This window comes from Lipophrys pholis, assembly GCF_963383615.2.
Source record: "Lipophrys pholis genome assembly, chromosome: 1".
Taxonomy (NCBI): Eukaryota; Metazoa; Chordata; class Actinopteri; order Blenniiformes; family Blenniidae; genus Lipophrys; species Lipophrys pholis.
Window position 1 is genome coordinate 36,441,796 of NC_137635.1, and position 22,952 is coordinate 36,464,747.

The 22,952-nt window shown below is 39.9% G+C and overlaps 1 protein-coding gene across 1 annotated transcript in view; it reads right to left on the reverse strand.

Annotated features, from left to right (window-relative positions):
* ctnnd2b (catenin (cadherin-associated protein), delta 2b) overlaps positions 1 to 22,952 on the reverse strand; it is a 160,516-nt gene that overhangs the window by 117,242 nt on the left and 20,322 nt on the right. The window contains exon 2 of the mRNA XM_080486606.1: positions 3,900 to 4,036. Within this exon, the coding sequence (XP_080342732.1) occupies positions 3,900 to 4,031 (132 nt within the window). The 5' untranslated portion in view covers positions 4,032 to 4,036. The remainder of the gene's footprint in view (positions 1 to 3,899; positions 4,037 to 22,952) is intronic.

The window sequence follows — 22,952 nt, forward strand, 5'->3', positions numbered from 1 at the left end:
AGATTTACCCTATCGGAGGAGTTCAACATAAGAATTTCACAGTTAACTTCCTGTTGGATTTAGAGTATGGGTGTCAAGACATTTTTGTGTGTCCTTATGCGCTTCATATCCCTACCAGTCTCTACCAAAGTTACACATCACTTGCTGTTTAACGGACAACCATCAGATATTCATTGGAGCGCCATGGCCACACCCTTTTATAGATTATAGTGACATTTTGTTACAGTCTATAATGCTTTATCCTCTGAGGAGCATCTGTACATATTGGTCATATTGTACATAGAGATTGGGCATCCTCAGAGCCATAATACTATCTCTACAGCTGGCTGAAGAGCAGGTTTCACATATAAACCCACTGAAGGTTATTTATAGTGTGCGGACAGAGGAGTTGAATCAAGACATACAATTTGTCATGGGATACGTTGAAACAATGACTCTTCCCCATTACCTCTGCCATAGAAGCATTTTCCTTTGCAGAAATATTATCTATGCATTCCTCATTTTACACCTGCTATTCTGAAATGCTACATTTCACACATATTCCCGCTGCCATCATCAGTGATATTACATGAAATGTAATGACTATTTGTCAACATTTCCACTATGTCCTTCTTTAAATGGAAATTCGGTGAACCCACACAGAATGCACCACTATTTAGACATGCTGCATTTATCACATTTTACAGGAACGACACATTGTGTGGCCTTTTTTTGTTTGTTTTCAGCTGCTGTGGATCCCTTTAGCTGACAGGATAAGACAGGTTTTGGCCGCGTTAGAGGTTGGGTTTTTTTTTGTTTTTTTTAACTGGACTGTCAAATGCTAACAAGCTGTAAGCGAGGGACAGCTAATCAATACCCAGTACCACTTTCACTTGATCTGTCATCCAATAACACAATATGTCTGATTTTTCAAATAAGTTACGTGTCATGCTGGAAGGAAATTCTTTCAGACTTTACACTATGCCCCCCTCCCCCACAATAGCAGACGTGATGACAGCAGAGATGAACGGTTTGAGGACAAAAGCTGACAGATGTGAAAAACACGGCATCAAATGGCTAATCAATCTCGTGTGGGTCGAAGAAAACGAAGGAAAAATGGCGGCGGGAATCTCCCAGTGCGAGTCGACAGCAGCAACAGAGTGTGATTGACAGCATGCAGATGCACATGTGTGCGTCTTTCAGGCCCCAAGTCTGTGTCTCCAAGTGTGTGTGTGTGAAGCTTATCTTTTTGGTGTGTCATGCCTGGCGTTATCTTCAAGACTAAATAGAAAGCGTGTGTGTGTGTGTGTGTGTGTGTGTGTGTGTGTGTGTGTGTGTGTGTGTGTGTGTGTGAGAGAGAGAGAGAGTGTGTGTGTGGGTCCACACTACCTAAATATTTCTTTCATAGCTTGGTAACAAAACACTAGATGCAGCCCAAACATATTGAAAACTACACACTTCAAAAACAAGTATGAAAGGAAGTGAAAAATGACTGCTTTAGAAATACAATAATAACTTCAACATGACGCAGGAACATGAAATATAACTCACCCAACTTATAAAGGATGGATGATGGATGAGACTCCTATTTCTTCTCCTCAGCCCTTTTTACATATCTATTTGTTCTCATCATACTGCTGAGGCCTTACATCTCTACAGGTCCACCTATTCGCGACCTACACAGACCAGGAATGGACATCTGGAACTTTGAAGCAAAATTGTAGAAAGATCTGAGTCTCAAAACATGTAGAATCCATTATTTTGTTCTACTTTCAGTATTTTTCCCCAGCTATCTTTGTCCATCATCCTCACAGTCCAGTCCCAGACAGATGAACATCCATAGCGCTGCTATCTACTGTCATTACAGAGGAGCACTCTACTGCCTCAGGATAGCAACCCCCCCCCCCCCAACCATGCTGGACTCACGATGGACACTTTCACAAAACTGAACTAGAGATACTGTTTTTCTTATTACACACATTCTTGCTCATTGTCAAAAACCTGGCACTTACATTATTCACACCGCAAGTGCTTTCAGTTTGGTCGGAGACTCGGGTGAATCATTTGTGGAGATGTTCGAGATAAGGGTGGCTCCTATTCCCCACGAATTCACTCTCTTCATTTCTCAGCCCCGGCTAACATTCACCGCGTTTACATGCCCATTAATTGGAATATTTTCTTTGTTCCGATTGATTTATCGCTCCAATCACATTGATAGGTGGCAATATGCACTCAGTTTGGCAGTGTTGGCTCACTGCCGGTTGATCTAAGACAACACGGACAACAACCGTCAATAACAAGCAAGCAAACGCAATATCTATAGGAATTCAAAAATGATCATTTTATCCTAAAAAAATCATATAAATATAAAGCTATGAACTAAATTATTCAACTTTGAATTATGTGTATTTGCATTCAAAAAGCATAATTCACAGCCATTCGGTTAGCTCGCTATACTGAGTTAATAGCTCTATTTCCTAAACATATTAAAAAAAAGTCTTTGATCATAGTTGGAGCCACAAAGATTTCTTCCTCGCCACTAGTGACCAAAGAGCCGATTTCCAAAGTTGGAACCTTGTTCCAGTCTGACATTATAGATTAAAATTCATTAGCATTGTTTGGGTTAGTTAGTCTAACTTTGAGTGTTTACACTTTCATGTAGACCAACACAATTATTTTTCCTTCGACATCCAGTAAATTTACCTCACTTGAGGCAGAGCTAATGATGTCACACAGCTTCGTGAGTGCCACAAAAAAGACTTCATACAAATATGGCAGCGGTGCCCAATAGCTGTTAACTTCCTTTTTAAGATTAAATACATAATAAGATCTCACCCTAACATCATATTTAATCTGAGGATTTTGGAGTGTGCTCATTAGTACTTATCCTATTGGACAGTAAGCTGGGTGAAAGTGGCTTTAACTACAGTAGTTGTGTGGCGGCTCTTTGGGGGAGGAATATTGGTCCATCTGTTCGACATTTGGGCCCAGATTAAAACATTTGAACAACTGCTGAATAGGTTTACATGGAATTGGTGCGTTAATGCGTCTCAGTGGTTGGAACTGTGGTGATCCTCTTGGTTTTGATGGACCACAAGCAGCATGTCAAAGTGTCCGATGCTCGAACACTTTAGTTAGGAATGATCTACTCGTCGTTAACAAAGGCATTTCTCCATTTTTGGTGCGACTGTTAAACACTAAACAACTGCTTCTCTGGATCAGACTGCAGAATAGACAGTCAACTCATTTGAGTCGAAATATAAGAGAACCAGAAAACAGCTCAAGAGGAAAAGATTTATCATTTGCCAGACTGTAGCCACCACTGAATTCACAATGTCACTTGGCTCACAGGTTAAACGACCTGTAATTTTGCCTTAGTATAGCATGAGACCTCTGATTTTCACAAGTCATCACATGGCAGAAGTAAATAAAAATACAGCAACTCATCCATGAAGAGATTCAAGCAGATTAATGGTTATTTATACTATAATTAATTCATAAAAAACAGTAAAGAGACTCTAATAGTGAAGCTGAAGAAAACCAGGGATACCTAATGTTGGCCTCTTGTCATACACGGCGTCTGCAACAACAGTGCTCAGACTTTGAGAAAATATATGGAAATCATGCATCCCTCCACATTAGGGTATTTTCAAAACTACACTGTGCGTCTGTGGCCCAAGGCTCTCGGCTAACAGATCAAAATGTGCTGACATACATGTGACACATTGGCTCAGATGGGCCTTCCATCATTTGTGTTTACAGTTTACCGCTGCCTTGTTTTGCTCTGAAATGACTCAAATGATTATCTTCACGACTTTGTGGTGTTCACATTTCATCGATTGTGACAAACCTCATTGTATTTTGCATGGACAGACACACTCACACACACGTACAGAGACATGCACTTGCAGGCTGCTTACCTGTTCCTTGACGGAGGCAAGGATGGCGGAGGTGGTTTCAGACTCTGAGCCGTCGCCATTGGAGGCGTTGAGGACGGGGCTCAACATGGTGGCAGCACTGGCAGTGTCAGACGCCACCTCAGGCACTGGCATACCTCCTAAAAAAAAAAAAAGGAGACACAACTCATGTTATTATTAAAAACACTCCTGCATGCCATCGTTTAGGCAGGGAAACTCACATTTTTACTGCACTTTCACTTCTCAGTATTGCATACACACAGAGTACATATTTATTACCATGAATACACACACACAGTGACACATTGCTCCACCAGATTCGGATTCATAATAAGCTTGAATGCATCTCCTAATATGTGATTTCAATTCATGCAACATTTGGGTTATTGCTGCGTTTTCTCATTTGAGGAGTTTATGTTGGTTTATGTGCGTGCTCATAGACAGCCCAAAGTTATTCTAGCAAGTGCTACAATCGTGGGACAGATAGTCGAGGCCAGTGACAAGTCGGTGAACACTTTGCAGAGACCACAGCGACAAAACCAAGAGCAGTGGTAGTTAAATGCTAAACCACAAGGCAGAGGTACGTATATTTCAGAGAATTACAACAATGTGTGCACCTATTGCCAGCCTTCGGGAAGACAGTCATTTGTTTTGAACTACACTAAAGAGGTAAAGTGCACATCTGGCACTGAGCAGATGCAGCAAAGGGTGCGACAATTATTTGTACCTGAGGCCATTAAGTACAACATGCCGAAATGACAGCTCACACAATAAGTACGGAACTGCTTAATCAGAAGCCACACATGTGCTCTCATTCTAGACAAAAATAGCTGTGTTCAGTCTAGCTATACTCCTGCAGCACACTATTATTAGACACATGCAAGTGCCAGCAATATGAAAGACCAACTAAAGGTTTCTAAACCTTGTATTCTAATACAAGGATGGAAAATTTTCTATATTTTTGTTGCGATCTGCAATGTAATTGAAAAACTGGCACCAATGTCATCTACAGTGGCCTCAGCTACACCCAAACCCACAAACCCCAAGGGCTTCCACTGAAGATGTAAATCTTTCAAAGCAGGTCATACCAAGCGACACAGTTATGTTTTGTTTTTATTGGCAAATGACTTTTTGTGGGTTTAATCAAAATGTACTTAAACAGGAGAAAAAGTACATTTGTCTGGAGCTGTGGCTTAGTGTTCTAGTGAGTGTTTTTTAGAAGGAGGAGGGCGTTTATAGGATTAACTTAAAATAAACTAGTGGTGCATGGATTAATTCAAAATAAAGTTTGTGTGTGTGTGAGAGTGTGCGTGTGTGTGTATTTAGTGAGATAAATGAGCAAACTAAAGGTTCGACAGTGTAGGAATTTGCAAATGTGCGGCTCATTGATGTGTTTTAAGCTTTTTAAACAAAGCTTCATGATATATACGGTAGATATGAAAATATTGCCGAACCATGTTTAGTCTAATCTTTTTATGTAATTGACAGATAGAAATGAGCCAATAGAAAGTGTCATTGTTCTCAAACAAACATCTGACAGAATCAGTAAATGTCTATATAGTTGTTCTGTACCAGGCACAAGTCCATACATCTTGTGCTATATCTGAATCAGTTCAAATGTACCACACTGAGCCAAATATGTCATATTTCCAGGAATGTGAAATATACAGATATTTAAAAACACAAAATATGTTAAATCTTCAACTTGATAATAATAGTGGAGTCAACTCATAACGGCCACAATAGAAATGATTAATACCATTAATCAGTATTACATCAGTGTAAAACGTGGTTTAAACAACTTCATTTCCACTGAAAAAGTCAAATCCTTGTATCATAATGTCAGTCTGAAAGCCCCAAGATCAGAGGGGAATGGAATACACACACAAACACACACAATTTCCATGCTCAATGCCATGTGTCATCCTGTATTCGACCACGCGTAGGAGGACACAGGCTTCACATGTGCCTTGTAATCCTGATGCAGCACAGAGCTGGTGTAGCGGCGGCATCAGCCAGATGTACACACCGATGAAAGGTTTGTCATGAGGAAACTGCGCACACACACACACACACACACACACACACACACACACACACACACACACACACACACACACACACACACACACACACACACACACACACACACACACACACACACACAACCGGCATGAGGCAGCACAAGCCCTGCATCGAGGTAAGAGAAGTGGAGCCAGCATGAGGGATGGAAAGGTGAAAGGGAAAAAGAAGTGGAGTGAGAATGAGGATGGCAGTTGAGAGATGGAGGCGAGGTGAGGAGAAAAGAGGAGTAGGAGGGTGACAAGAAACAAAGAAGGGAGATGAGAAGAGAAAAGACTTTCTTTTTTTTTTTTTTCATGCTGCTAGGCAACAATCTCATGGTCATTGAAGGCTGCTAATATGGCTGACCTGGCTTTACTTATATTCCATTCTGGAGAGTGTTTTTTTCTGTTACTTCGGTTTTTTCTGCATCCTTCCTTCGTTCCCTTATCACTGTTTCTGGTCGTGAATTTTTCATTTCGACCCACCTTGCTACTTACACCATGTCCCTTTTCGACTCCCTTCCCCTGCAGTGCTCCCTCCTCTCTCTTGTTGCTTTTCAGCCTCCAGACTTCCTCTCCTCCTCTTCCCTCGCTGCCTGCCCACTTCTCTTCACTTGACCTGTTTCAGTGTCTCCACGTCTTTTCAGCACATTTCTGCTTTATTAGGCAGCATCCAGTGGAGGATGACAGAAGGGGGATGACCCAAAAGGTTGCGGGTTGGATTTGAACCTGCAACGCTACGGTGCACCTGAGCCCTTCCAGCATACCCCGCGCGCGCGACCCGCCCCTTACTCCGAGCATTCACGATCACACTGCTTATCTACTACCGTCTTTATGTCCTCTGGCTGTAGCATCATAACTGCATGGCACGATCAAGTGAGCCACTCTTTGCTGAGCAACATGAGACACAATGTCATCAGTGTCATTATCACCTCTGCTTAGCCCGTCTTTTTCAGCAGAGTACAACCTCAAATCCACCACTGCAAGTTTTTCTTACTGTTTTACTGTTATCATGTGGCTGTGGTAAGCTGAAACACTCATCAAACATTTAAATGTTTTCTATCAAACCTTTAAGCGGTACTAACTGTACTGAGAGAAGGCCAGCACTAACATGGGAGCGATGTAATGCATTACAGCAGATGTGGTTTGTTTATATTACAAGACTGATGAGACCATGAAACACTTAATTATCTGACCCTAAATGAAATTAACAAACCATTTGAGACTGCTGTAAATCCTCAAGCAGGTTAAAAAAAGTTTTGTTAATGACCAAAAAGTCACTACTTCTCAATCAAATTTCCATTTTTCTGCAGGTGATTTCCTACTAGAGTACGACCAAAATCGAACTATTCAAGATCCTTTTAAGTTTTATGGAAAATATATATATATATATTTTTGTGACCTCTGCAATTCCAGTTAATTTATAGGCATTTAACATTCATGAAATCATTTTACTTCCTCATGCTGTGAGCTCACAAGCTTGTTTTTCAACCAACAAACTACGTAGCTTTTAAAAAGTTCACTCCTTTAATATCTTTATCAAGTAAAGCAATATAGGATCCTGAAAAAGAAATGCCACTGAGGGAAATCAGCTCAGTCCAGAGACAACTGGAGTAACCTCACTTTCAAAGGTACTCTGAGGACAAGAATTAAACTGACTCTATTACTGACGTCCCACTAATATCTTGACTCGGTATTTTACAGAAGTCGGATGTTTTCCATCTTCCCTCAACAGAATGATTTTTTCTTTCTTTCTTTTTTTTTTTTAAATCCTGTATTCACTGTAGCCATATTGAGTCATGCATTTATGCATGACTCATGCAGTCATGCATGCAGGGATATCACGGAGAAGATTCCAACACTGGCCCCATGACTGTTATAAATGCAAATTTAAAAAGTAGGGGCAACACTTACATCTCTCTTGGCACAGCCTTTTTAAAGAAGTGACATTTCATTTCTTGAGGCCGAGCGGTGACCTGCCACTGTTCCTCATACCGCATTAGGACCTAACCACATAATCATGTTGATACAATTTGAGTTACAATCCATTACCACTGTGCCGAAGTCCATTTATTCATTGACCTGCTAAATATACTCAGCTGTGATATTCTCATTATATTTGTTCTGTATATATCATATATCTTCTTTTAAGAGTGGACTGGATTATAGTAGAATGGATTATAGTTCTCTTAATTATAAGGTTTCTAAAATATAGTAATGATTTTGAGTAAGACCCAAATCAACGAGTCAAAGAAAGTGTGTCCAGAACAATGGAATGCAGCTGAATGAAAATATAGAAGATTCTTGGAAATGCTTGTCTCTTACACAAAAAAACCCCTAATAGACTGTATTTCTAAAAACATTCCTTCAGTAAGAAACTTGAAAGCTTGTTATCACTGTCAAATGAGTAATTGTTAAGTTTTGTAGTTACAATGATAAAAGTGCCTGAATATAAAAGTTCATAATGTCTGGCAATGGTGGAGCTACATGAAGGACTTTTTTTTTTTTAAACCGTCACAATTAAATGTATTCACGCAATAAACCCTGTTCACATGAGAACGATCTGCTGGATATGGTATCAATTCTGAGTTTGTTTGCTTGCATTCACCATGGACTAATTGTATAGAGCGCTGAAACACCACAGGCACAAAAAGAAATGTGATGCCATGGAGTTGGAGGAAGAACTTATCAAACAGGTATCAGAGCATGACCAAAAATAAAATCTGATGAGTCAGATTTAATAATAAATGATTGAACAATGGAGACTATTCAGAAAAGATTGCAGGAGCTCAGAAATTGTAAAACAGATAAAACATCTTCTAATAAAGTCCACAAATAAAAGTAGTGAGGACGAGATGCCTCCCATGACAATAACAACAGAACCTCTAGTCAAAGCTGAGGTCATTTAGACCCTTTAGATGTGTTAAGAACAGATGCAGCCATAAACCATGTAAACATTTTCACCTGTTGTCAACTCCATTCTGCCTTGTCTATGAGCATATCGAATGAATAAGTGACTGTGTCGATTGCCTATCATTTAATTTCATAAATGAACGTCAGATTTATTTACATACTTGTTTCCAGTTAGCTTTTTGTTTCTTCAGAACAATAAGCCAAATAGCTTCTTTTTTTTATTTTTTTAATCTATCAGTGAATGTTGTTGTGTTGAACAAATCAATATTGTAACTGATGCAGTATTATGTTAATGTAATTTTTTTTATATGATTGCATGTGTGCAAAAATCAAAAAACAATATACCAACATGCAACCTGCCTCTTAGAATTGTGATTGCAATAAATTCATATATAAAATACAAACGTATTCACAAAGCACCAACGCACACCACAATACAGTACTTTCCCACCAATTAAAAAGGCCTTCACGCTGATGTGAATAAAGATCTGATTATCTCTTCACTTTGGCCTTGAAGGTCCATATGCATGAAATATTTCACTTGACAGTACTTCCAAGCTTCAACTGGATCAGAGAGCAGAGAAAGATGCCCGGCAGCCCAATTTGCTTATAGAACAAAACACAAGAGAAGCTTGGATTTTCCACTATGCGGAAAGGGCAGGCAGCCAAATATAGGTCAACTCAACACACTGTTTCCAAACCCTCATCACACAACTGACCAGTACAAAGCAGCTTTCCCCAATAACAGCCGTCAGAACTAGGTTATAGAGGCGTGCAGCCCAGCTAGAGACAAGACTTTGAATATGGATTAGGCCTAAAGGCTTTATTTCACTGAAGTATAATCTTGGATTTTTAGGTCTATATTTCAACGCAGTAATGCAGGGGTATTTAGCCCCGCATTTCAAAGCAGTAATCTCTGCTATGCTGGACCATTGTACATGCAGCTCACCATACTATGATTGACATGACTGACATGGGGAATATTCAGCTTAATCTTTTGACCTATTAAGCTCATCCGTCAGGTCTGAGACAGACGTGTTTTGGTGAAGACACAATCCATCCCATATCGGTGGCGAATCAGCCGAACGTCCAAGTGCAAATGGTAATTCTGCAGCAGTAATGATCACTCTGTGTGAAGTACGGCATGCACGACTTCCTGTATCTCTTCCTCTGTGCGGGCATGTGTGTACGTAGTGCAGTAAAGCATGCCCGTGTGCATGCAGGTTTGTGCAGCCCTTCTGAGAGATGTTTGACAAGCAGTCCCCTGTTGTCTCATTAGAACTTGCTGCAGTGTTTTGCTTTCGACTTCGCCGATCATCTGTCATTTTGTCTGGACCCTGAGTCCACGACTCTGCTTTCAAATTAACACGACTTTAACACTTATATTAGCAATATAATTAGAACTGATCGTGTCTCATTTTGTATTCATTAAGACCCAGCGTCCACAATGGAGAATATTTCTGTTACCTTCAAGAGACTTCTAAAGCATGCATGACTCTGGAACTATAACAGCCCAGAGGATCAGCCAAACTAAATGAATCATATGGGTTCGTTCGTATGGAAGTAATTTTAACTGTTTCCACAGAAAGACTTATAATAAGCATGCAATTGCACCATTTACAATGGTGATGCCAGACAGATGCCAATGGATATAACATTTTATTCTGTTATACTTTTCTTCTTAGTGTTTTTATTACATTTTTAATTCAAAATTATAGGATACAAGGCTATTAAAGGGGTTAAGCACTGTATTAAACACCATGTAAGTCAGATCCGCAGTCTCACTCCGTTTAATTAAGTATTTCAGCATCTTCGTTGTTTTGATCTCACAGTCTGAAACTAATTCAGTGACGCAGCCCTCATCAACAATACTTCCAGTGACTCCTAAAATGCTGTTAGTAACCATCTGGTGAGGACAGTCTTAGAATTAAGCAGCTCAGGAGATGTATATTTACACTGTTGAGCTTATGGATATCAGAGCAGGGCAAACATGAATATTGGGTTTGATGGTGCCCAATGCAAAAAAATGTAAAAGTTCAAGAGATTCCCTGGACGAGGTGGTACCATGTCGATGTTGTGTCAATGGCTCTACTACCTCCAGGCGAGCAAGAAGACCTGGTAATGGTTGAGTAAGTGTATTCTTATGCATAAGCACAATATGACACCATCACCCAAGACTTTATATTAGTTGGATGCAATCTGTCACAAAAGCTCTGCTAGTGGACTGAATTCAGGCTCAGAGTAGGAGGAAGTTCATTACTTGAGCAGCTTCTTTCTGTTAATATGACAGCAATTTGAATCGACGTAAGGGATAAGTCATGCTGATCTGAACTCTGTAAAATATGTGAAAATGCGGTCCCATCTTTTTTTTTTAAGAACAGAATTTATGCAGAAAATTATTTTCGTGTCAAATGTACAAATGACTACTTCCTATAAAAACAATGCTTGTTGTGGCCATTGTTTAGACGTAACATAGACTTTTGCACTTGCACTGATACTGGAATATATAAATAGAAAACTGCTAAGAATTGAAAGAGATCAGAGAGCCGCCTGCCTTGTGCACAAATATTTCGCGCAAGGAATATAATGGGAACCAAACAGTCAAGCACGACATGTAACTGCCTGGCATGAAGTGGTCAACATGGACAGCAATGTTACGTGCTGCACACCTGGACATCGCTTCAAAGTACCAAAACTACCATTAGGCTTAATACCGGTAAAATAGATTCGTCAAGTATTTAACTGAGGTTCAACTCAATATATAGATCTCCTCAGTGTAATCATAAGGATGATTACCTGGACAAAATACTCCGTAGGACCTTTCAACATGTGAAACTAGAGAAAGCACAGATGTTATGAAATATATATGGCTTAATTAACTTTGCTGATTGAGTTTCACATATCTGGTACAGTGCAGAGCTTACAGATAATTGATATATAGAATTACATCATGAGACTCTTTGATCAACAGCATCTGTGCGGTTCCTCTGATGACAACTCAGAATATTTGCTGTGAAAAGACCTTCTGGGTTGAATAACGGCGGCGCAATACACGAGAAGATACATGCAAATTGGGTTGGATGTAAATACATTTTTAAAGAAGTTGAATCCAACAAGCTCCGCAGTTGCAGAATACATTTAAGCAATATTACACGAGAGGTAGTTCTGTTGGATTGAATAGCAGCACTGCTGCAGTCTGGTTGTTATAACTGTTTTGATATGCAGCGCAGCAGCAGCACGACCTTGTGTGTGACATTGATTTTATGCAAGAGCAACACTAACGCTGCTTATTGGGTGACTTTTGATGATGTTTTTGTTAATCACTTAAATTCACCAACGCAATCAGTGTTTTTTTTTGCTAACACAGATTTTGTTTTCTTTGTTTGAGTTTGTGCTGCATTACTGCTCCTTTGAAAATTACACATTTATTCATGCATATTTTTTTCCCACAAGCAAATGTGAATAATAGGGTGTAATATTTAAAGATCCCGCATCCTTGCATGAGTAAATGAGATTGGGATTATATGAAAGCTTTATTCATTCAATTGAAGAAATCACCCCTACTCTGTTATTATCATCTGAAACTAGTGTAATAACCTGTGACAGTGATAACATCACTGATTTTCGGTCTGTGCTACGATTATTCACCACAGAGCAGTGGCTGGTAGACAAAGGCAGATGGATTTACAGGCATCATTAAGGGTTAATCACCCAACCGCTAAATCTATCCATGGAGAAAGTCCAGATGCTAATGGAGTTTTTTTATTTTTTTCATGAAGTGGCCACACAAACACATACAGTACCCTAAAGCAGCATGCTGTAAGATAGTTTGCATTTCTCATGATACCACATATGGGCAGCAGCCACAACGACATTGAAGGGGAAATTGGTCACAATAAAATTGGATTATCTAATGGAACTGCGAGATTAAAAGTGTGAATGCAGAAACCTGGTTGTACAACAAAGAAAACACTTAACCAGACACTTCACTGAGCTGCTGCTGTTTGGTTGTTTTACTGCTTGGTTTGTTGAGCACGGAAAACCGTTATATCCCTTCTGATTGTATTTTCCTAGTGACTCGGTAGAAGTACTGCTGATTATATAATACAATATAAAGTTTCAAGGACAACAAATATCTTGGGTGTCTCAGTTTTTCCTTTTTTCTACACTTGCAGGTTTTACCTGAGTCTAATTACCGAGAAAAGTCAACCAAACACAGTAAATATGATGTGGACAATCAAAAGAACAATGTGGCAGACAAAAGAAGCCCTAAATAGCTGTTGGATGGCAGGTTTTGAAGAATGACCACAGCCTAATTATAGTTTTTAAGGTTTACCAGACCTTCAGGCGCAATTAACAAACTGCAGAAACACTAAAGCTAATGTGGCTGATTAGACTTGGCAAAAACCTCACAGTAAGAGGACATCATGACACAGATCTGCACTACATTTAATCCAGAAATACAACGTGGACCAAAAGTGCACATGGCTTGATCAAGAGCAATTCAAAGAGTTTCATAATATGAGTGTTTAATGTCTTTGTAGCATGAGCTAAAGCAAAAGTTTTTAGGCTCCGGACAAGAGGAAGAGGAAGCCCTCATTCAGAAGCACCACCAGCATGAAACACAAATCTTTTAAAACACAGCTTTAGGGCATCTGCAGGTTTCCATTTGGAGATATTAGAAATTGTGAAAACCACAGTGAGTAACCAGGGCAGCAACATCAGCACCCACACTGCAACCTGAATCCAGACCTCAGAATAAACTACGGTTACTGCTTCACTCCAATATGCTTCTGCCAATACCTGATAAAGCTCATATGAAGCAGTGAATAGTTTGTGCAAATTTAGAAGCCCTATAAGTAATTTACCGACAACAATGCGTGATGTGGATTTCATAGACATTGGAATGACAGTGTTTGACTGAAACATGCAATGTTCTTCAATATGCAGCAAAAACATTATCTTGTATGTCATCTATGTAGGGGAAGAACGTTGATGTGGTCCAACATAGTACCGCCAATTCTTTGGTGTTCCATTGGCTATTAGTCAATGTACAGCATACGACCACAAATCTTAGGCCACAATATAAGACTGCTTAATATTCTTTTGGAACAGACCAAAATAAGATTTTTGGGGGATTGAGAATGACATGACACTGTCCGCTTACTCAGAAAGGCTGAAAATGAAGATGTTTTCATGTAGGGCCACTAGTGGGTGCCGTTCTTTGTTTTCCTCATGAAAACCACAGACACTTGTGTACAGAGAACAATACGCTATGAACATTAACAATGGCGAGTACATGGGCACTTAGATCTTGCTACTCTGGAGGCAGCCATTGTTGTTATTGTCCATCTACTCTGAACTGTAGAGAGCGTTACGTTTAAAAATGTCCCCATAACTCTCAACGATTTGCAAACACAAAAAAGATAGATACAAATTGAAACCGAGGGAAAATATCCATCACCCCCAACACTTGAACATGAGTCCACACAAGTTATTCAGGTTGTTATTCAGCTTCTAAGTATGATATTATCAGTAATACAAAGGGCCATCTCAGAGGCTTTTGTTAGCACTGAAAATCCAACTGACATCAGTGAGACTGGAGGAGGCCTCGTCTTCCCTGTAGCTTAAAAATGATCCCATTTTGAGAGGGCCAAGTCTTCAAAAAAAAGCCATTTTCAACTGCTTTATCTACACTCTGTGAAACAAAACAGTCAGTACAAAGATTAATATCTCACAGAAATATGAGTAAAACGTTCTCCGTATTTGTTGGTATTTATCTTCCCCTGGGGGAGGTTCTTAATAGGAATGGATATCCCCTGAAGGAGGCTAGACACACACACACACACACAAAAAAAAAGACTTCTGTATCGTCTTCTACTAGACCAGACAATGATTTTTTTGTTAGTTTTTTTTCCCTCCACCAAATCCCCTTTTGTGCCACCCTTGGGCCAAAGCACAGAACACCGGATGCTGTGCCTTATGACTAAATTGCAGTTAAACTTGCTGAAGTTTTTGGTCACATAAATCCTGAGCGCCTCGGATTAGCCAGAACTGATAAAGTCACTACGATGAGCAATGTCCTCCAAACCTCAAGACGTACACCTCACGATTCAATTAGACACACAAACAATTCCAGATAGGCACTTTTTTTAATTGTGCTTAAAATCTGTTAATCACTGCTATTTGTTAATATATAGTCCTGACAGAAACTTTCACGATGTGAGATGTTTAAGAAGGACACTTTGTTAGCAGCGCTTCAGTCCATGTCTCTGTATGTCAACGTCTCCTGGTAGCAACAATCCAGTCTGCATGCAGGCTACCATGCAGTATGACTGATAATAATGAGCAGATGATTAACACTGGGAAGAAACAGGATTAGCTCGGAGTCTGTGTGAGCAGATTGAAAAGAAAGAAGCCAAAGTTGCAAAGCTGCAGTTTTAACGTCACCAAATAGATTGTGAACTGGAAGGACTGGCTTTTAATCCCTTATTTTCCTGAGACCGGAAAAGATTAAGAGAATAGGTAACCATGTTGCCCCAACGCAGCCCTTTGCAGACCTCTGATCCTCCGGAGGTTTGGAGGTTTTCTAGTGATGTGTTTGGATCGAATCAAAGTGATAAAGAATATCTTTTGATGGCACGAGCATTGCAGGGTCGCACATCCACAGATGTTTTCAGCATAACAAATAAAAGAATAGTGCGATTTCTGGCTCATGAAGCACCCGATTACATTTCTCTGCCGCCTGATGTAAAGCAATATAAAAGGTGTTGCATCCTTAACGCACCCACACAGAGCTGATTTGACTGGACATAACTTTAAAGGAAAATTGTATCCTGTTACAGTTTCATGACTTTACAGTTCTGCTGTTGTTGAAAGCTCTTGGTCCATTTGTTCTAAATTTAAACTGCACACAAGCTAAAATAAACAACTAAGAGTTGAATTCAATTAGCAGAGTTCCTCTGTGATCCAACTTGACTGTTTTAATTAGTGTTTCCAACATAGACAGCAGGGTGCCTGCATCTCCAAAGGCTGACAATCGCCTCCTCTCTTCATCTCTTCTACATGTTCACACGAAGGCTCTTACATATGCAGTGACCAATGCAAGGTGATAACATTCATCAACTGGTTCAACAACACGACTGAGCATTAACGGAAACAGAAAACTCATCAGTATAACAGTAGCCTCCCAAAGTCCAAAAAGCACTCATTTCGGCGCATGTCCGCAAAACTTTCAAGCTGCTCGCGGTTGTTTAAGTTTTTATCATTCGGGTTTAATTAAGTCCCAAAAACATTAGGCAAAAAAACAAACAAACTATATAACAGAATTACATTAATAGAATTTGATGGTGGACCTTGTTGTTGACTTAAATACTTGCTGGAGATCTTTTTCTTTAATTATAAAGAAAATGTATATATAAAACAATGTGCATTGAGTCACTAAGCAGACCGAGACTCTTGGAGGAATCAGCCCCAAAAAAAAACCCCTGCAGTAGTACAATTGAATGCAGCACAGCCCAAACACAGGGTGAGACAGACGACAGGGCTGCTGGCACACTTGTAGCAGCTCTTCGTTGGTCGGTGTTAAACATAAATCTTCACTTTTCTGTACCATCTATTTCTATCAGATGCTAATCTTACCACCAGTCACCCTCCAAGTGGACTCGGTCCTGCAAACAATATTGCTGCAAGAGTTGTGAAAGTCCTGTAACGTAAAACGTGTGATGAAAGTGTCCAAGAGGCCATCTGTTTATCTCTTTGGTCCAATATTAGAAATGCCTGTGTGAATACGAAGCGAGCAGGAAGAAAATACTACTACGTCTATTGGTGCAGCGGCGCCCTCGAGAGTCATCAGCCTTGTGTTTGGAAGTTTACAGGTTAAAATCCCAGTGCTGACAGGTTACAAGTTATTTATTTTTCTTTAAAGTCATTGACCCGCAACAGGTTCACACTGCTCCGAGCGTGTACAGTTTGAGTTCATGATGAATAGGCGAGGATGAATGCAGAGGAAATAGTCCTCTCAAGGAACAGTATAAGATGCTTTATTTGTCTGTTTGGTGCGGACCAGTGAATCGCATCATGAGTATGAACCACATCACTTCAGCAGCTTCCCTTTGCTGATGACATTACACAATGATAGAAAACATCTCTGCGCAATCAACCTCACCCAGTTGTTCATGCTTATTCCAACGCTAGGCACCAGTACACCTTTCCCAAACACATCCGTCTGTCACTTTTTAACCTCTCACATTGTCACTTCAGAATTGTAACTATGCCGAAACATTGGTTTCACACACACAGACGCCATATGCTGCCCTGTGAAAGTGACTTTCACTGCAGCCAACAAAGCTTCATCTCAGCACATTGAGTCAGTCTGTCGCGGAATCACTCGACATCTTGTTACAACAGCACAAGTTTGATCTGTGCGCATTTATCTGTTTTAAATGATCAATATTGAATCTAAAATGAATTGGAGGACTCCCCCCCCCCCCCCCCCCCCCTTTTATAAACTAAGTAACCTGAAATGGAAACTATCTGTGGGAGAACCCAGAGCATGTGGTGAAAAAGACGAGTCTCCAAAATGTAGCTCTGGTCTTTTTTTTTCTTGTCTTACAGCTTGCAAAGTGGATCGTCTTGAATGTCTTGCTTCAAGATGCTGCGCTGTCTGTTCATATCTGCCATCTCTTCCCTAACCTTCGTACATTTCCTCTCCAGTTCTTTCTCTTTGGAGAATTTCTTTTTTTATCCTTTCTTTGCGTAGGTTTTGTTTGCGTGATGAAAGCAACTCTCTACTTTTAGAGAACTGTTGGAGAGAGTTGTAAAGTGTGGCTGCGGCGGCTTTCAGGGAACTTCCAGATTGCTTCAAGGCTTCAATCTCCACTTGTGTTACTTTCCTCCAAAGTTTGCCGTTTTGACTCTTTGTCTCCAGCCCTTTGAGCTCTTGGTAATTTGTTTGACCAGATCCTTGAGTAACTTGTACTCTTCTTTGTACACATTCACATTATCGAGACCATGCTGATATTTATTGATTGGATCTGTCTTAGATTGAGGATATCTATCGTGAGAATAAAATCAAGTTCTGATTTTAAATTATTCATACACCACAATGTTAAATAAAGTTACGGCTTGTATTCCACCTTGTGGATTTAAAGGACAGTCCATGGCTCTGCAGTTCAGTGGTGAAGGACAGACATACAGATTAAATTTCATTGGCTGTACCCTTGTCATGCACAATGATAATAAAGTTGAATCTTATCTAAAGTTTTTAAATGATTTATTAAGTCACTACAAGTTTCTTTTGTTTCATACATCCAATCATGAAAACAATATTTTATTGTGTATTGCTCTGTAACGCTGCTACTACATACGTAAATCAGTCTGCTTAAAGTAAAGAATAAAACAACGGGGGGAAAGAAAATCTCACGACGCCGATCAGTTTTGAAACTGCTGTATAAGATCTCTAGTTCAGGAATTTCTCACACGTTTGACTCAATTATTAATTAAAGGCTTGAAAGTAATCAGGAATGTATTCCTCATCAGATAAACGTCAGTTTATAGATTAAAAAAGACTCAGTCCCAGTAATACTGCGGTTCACTGGCTGTCTCAATACTGCATTCACTCATGTGTGACCCTGAGTCTGACAGGAAGAAGATATGCCACATTAAATCAGTGTGACACATCACGGGAGATAATAGGCCACATTTAAAGCGGCAACAATTAGTTTTCTTGAAAATATCAAATTTTATTTGAATGGTGTCACATATAGTGGGAAACTTGTGGAGCAACTGGCCGCACTGGGCCGGCTCCAGTGAGTTTCACTCATTGTTTTAGTTTTGTAGCTCATAACTTTACTATTTTGATTCAGTCTGGTTGCTTTCATCAGCCCTGTTCCCAGTCACAGCAGGGAGGCCGGCATCTGTTCTCAACCAAGAAGCTCTAGTTATACAACTCACAGCTTTCACAGCACCAAATGGAAGACAAAGTTATCAACGAGCTGGTGAACACGTTGCAGGCTTCAGTGGCTAAAAGGCTGATTTTCTTCAGGAGGTGGAGCAAACAAAAACGGAGGTGAAAAGAGAGAGACAAGAGCCCAAATACTATTATACTAGTCATTTTTATCAACTTATGACAACACAGAGGTGGTGTGCCTATGGCTTAATGAGATGATATGATAAACAACAAGGTGAGTTATCAATAAATATAAGATCTTCAAGCAAACTAATCTTAAGACATATTGGTAATAAATAATATTTTACTCTGTAAGTTCAGGTAATCAAAGTCACAAATGTTTGAAGAGATTTGACATGTTGCTCACAGACCAGCCAGCGACAAGCTGAGGCCTTTGTTGACCTCCACAATGTCATTAGAGTGAAATCTCAGGAATCGGTTGAGACAAGCAAGAAACCATGTCAGTGAACTGAAGATGCTGAGATTTGCATTGAGAATGACCAGGATGGACTGGATTAAAGAACGGCTGAGGCTGACGAGTTTAGCGCTAAAGCCAGAGAGGCCAGGGTGAGGTGGTTTGGACATAGAGCTGCCAGGCAGGGGGGAAAAGAGGAAGATATTGTGGATGTAATGTAGGAGGACATGGATGGTTCAAAAGAATGCAAGAGAGAGGCTGAGATGGACAGGAATGATCTGCTGTGGTGACCCCTGACAGGAACAGCCAAATGATGAAGAAAAGGAGGAAGAAGCCAGTCTATTAAAGCACAGGTCAGGCACATATGTTGCAGTACTGCCACTATTAACCCGTTGCAGCTATGTGGAATGGAATTGACAGACTGATAATATATTTAATATATGCCAGTTAAACCATGGAATTAAAGCTCACAAAGAAAAACAAAGAAATCCTTTAGTAAGTCAGTAAGAACCTGGAGATTGGCAGCAAATTAGTTATTGAGATTGTTTTTATTTGTCTTATGTTCCATCTTTCTCCATTTCACGCATACAAAGTTGCTTTCAAGACCTTTGAGGTGTTGCAGATCCAATCTGAACAATTTGATCTCTTTCGTCATTTTCTATAGATAGAAACAAAAATGAAATAAATTCCAGAGTAATTTCTCTCTTTGTTTTCCACCGTATTGTATTGATCTCCTGTATCAAGTCACACACACACACACACACACACACACACACACACACACACACACACACACACACACACACACACACACACACACACACACACACACACACACACACACACACACACACACACACACACACACACACACCTTCTCAGTGAGATGTAGCAGTGTTTTTGAAATGTTATGAGTTTGTCTCTGAATTTGTAAAACCCCATTCATATGGCTCTTTTTTGGGTTTTAGTGACTTAGGATTCTCCTCACTATTTGATACGAAGACTTGAAAATTGGTCAAAAATTTAAATCGCACAGGACTCATCTTTTACTCATGATTCTGTCAAGTGAAGAAATCCTGAGGAAATCATTTTGAGACTGCTGCCATATCAATGCAAATCTCCTTGGTGGGTTTTATCCTCAGGATAGGTGTTGATCCCAGGACAGAAAGCAGAGGCATGTTGATGAATCCGAGTGCAATATTTCAGGAAAGTACCTTCAAGGTCATCCAGCGAATATGGAAAAACTTAAACTTTAGCAACGTACTTATTAGTGACTTAACGCAGACTGTGACGCCTCTCATTATCATCGCTCACTGGCAGGACTGCGCTCATTAGGCTGGCAATGAGCTTGTAAGACCAGTCCTATCATCTGAGTAGATGGAAGTCAACACATACGACCACTACTTAAGGCCCTTTAGTTCTTTTTAAATATACTTGTATCAGAGGAGGACAGTGTCATTTCTTTTTCTACATGTCATTGCCACCTATATTCCGTCGCTTCTCTTTATGATAAAGTGTAATGCTGATTCAAGTGCTACAAATGTGCTCGACCCCGACTCTTAAATCTCGCTCCACTTTATACTGCTCTGTAGTCTTAAATGTACATTTTTGGGTAGTAAAGTACTTGTTACTATGCAGTTTTACAGCTCAAATACGATCACTCATGTTCACACACAAACCCACACCAGTGACATTTCACTTTGATATATATATGTATTTCATGTAAAACTGCCTTAAAGTGAAGGAGCATGTTTCAGATGATGCAGAGGAGACAATGACAGAGCAGTATCCCAAACTTTACACTGTTTTAAACACTAAGAAAAGGAGGAACGTCAATGTAAAAATTGTTACTTTTATGTTTGTTGACGTTTGGTACAGATCAGCAGACAAATGAAATATAAGCCCAAAGAAAAAAGAAAAAAAACTATGAAGACGTGATTTTTGAAAAGGTGTGGAAATGTCTGCTGTACTAAATGTGTCTGCCAAAATTATGCACAGAATGAGATGACGATATTAACACGTCTTACCATGAAAAACACAAAAACTAAAAACATTATGAGCAGCAGCAAGAAATTTGGATCTGCAAGAAATGTATCCGCGTAGTCTTGTTAACAGGTGAGTGGCAGATTAATTATGAAAAATAAAACATTTTGGAGGAAACTCAAGTGTCATTGTGATCAGGGCTGCAGGATATCGGGTGGACGTGCAACATGTTAAGTGTTACGATACAATTTGCATTAACTGTATTTGATGGTATTAATTTTGTGCTTTGAGATTTGTTCCAATAACAGTATTCTTGCTCTTGTCCCTCATTTATACCAGCAGTGTTTCAGAAACAAGGAGTTTGTTGACTTTGTAATGCTTTCTTGAATTTTGTGCTTTGGGGCTTCGGACGTCTGCGCCCCCGCCCCCCGCAGACACCGGATATACTAGGGTTAGGTTTTCTTTTTTGTTTATAACACTGTCATTTTTACGACATGTATGACGTGCATCTTGAAAATGAGATGACATTTTTCAGGTATATTGTGCAGCCTTGATTATAATGCACATTTACATGTAATGTTGTATAGATGTACTACATAATGGTGCATTGGGTCCACTTCCCATGGCACATTTCCACTGCTTTTCAGCAATTTTGAAGCGCTTCACACTGTTACGCACGGTGATCATGCTCCACTGGGAGCAACTTTGGCTGTATATGTCCTTGGGCGAGACACCGATGCCAGAGATTGGTAAAGAAATGCTCATCATGGGATTTAAGATCAGCTTGCTCTACAACCTGAACCACAACAACCAAAATGTGTGTTAAATACTCATTGTAAGCTTCTGTACAGTATACATTCAATCACAGACTGAGGCTCTATCTGCCGGACTGTAAGTGGTGTTTTGTAAAGAAAGTTGAAGACAATCTTTAAGGACGTATGCTGTGATTGGCTCTCAGTGCTGGGTTGCTATGAGAGCCCCCTACGGGTTATAGTAGAACAATCAGGAGGCATCTCAAGATAGCCAAAGGTCAATCGAGGAGAGGAGGGGAAAAATACAGTGCAAGACCTTCAAACTACGTAGGCGATAACACTGACCTCCATTCACTCTGCTAATGTGCACTTATTGATGATTACACACACACACACACACACACACACACACACACACACACACACACACACACACACACACACACACACACACACACACACACACTTTTTCTTTCCCAGTAGACCGACTGAAACTCTAACCATACCCTCTGCTTAACCACCAAAACCTCTGTCCCTCGATCCTTAACGTGGCCAGATAAATTTCCTTCACAAAGTACAATGTACACTTTACACGTGCTGTACAGATGTCTGATTACAGCTCATAAAGGTCTGTTTCTCATGTAGTCAGCCATCTCCAAGCTAAAATGAAAGAACCCACTTTTAGGTTTTCCCATATAAATTATGTCACTCTAACGGATAGAGAAATGTTGAGAGTTTGCAGCTTAAGACAATAAAATCTTTATGTTGCGTAATAGCACCGCCTTGAATGTACTGCTGATCTCAAAGTGTGTTAGCTTAAAAAATAATAGACTATTGATACCACCTAAAATATTAGATTTGTACACTGAAGAACAGGAGCACCAATAAAAGCTCAAGCAAAAAGACTATTGTCTCTGCCTTTTTCTGCACGACCTCCCACTGGGGAGCAACCGAAAACTCAAAAAGGACCGAAAACAAACT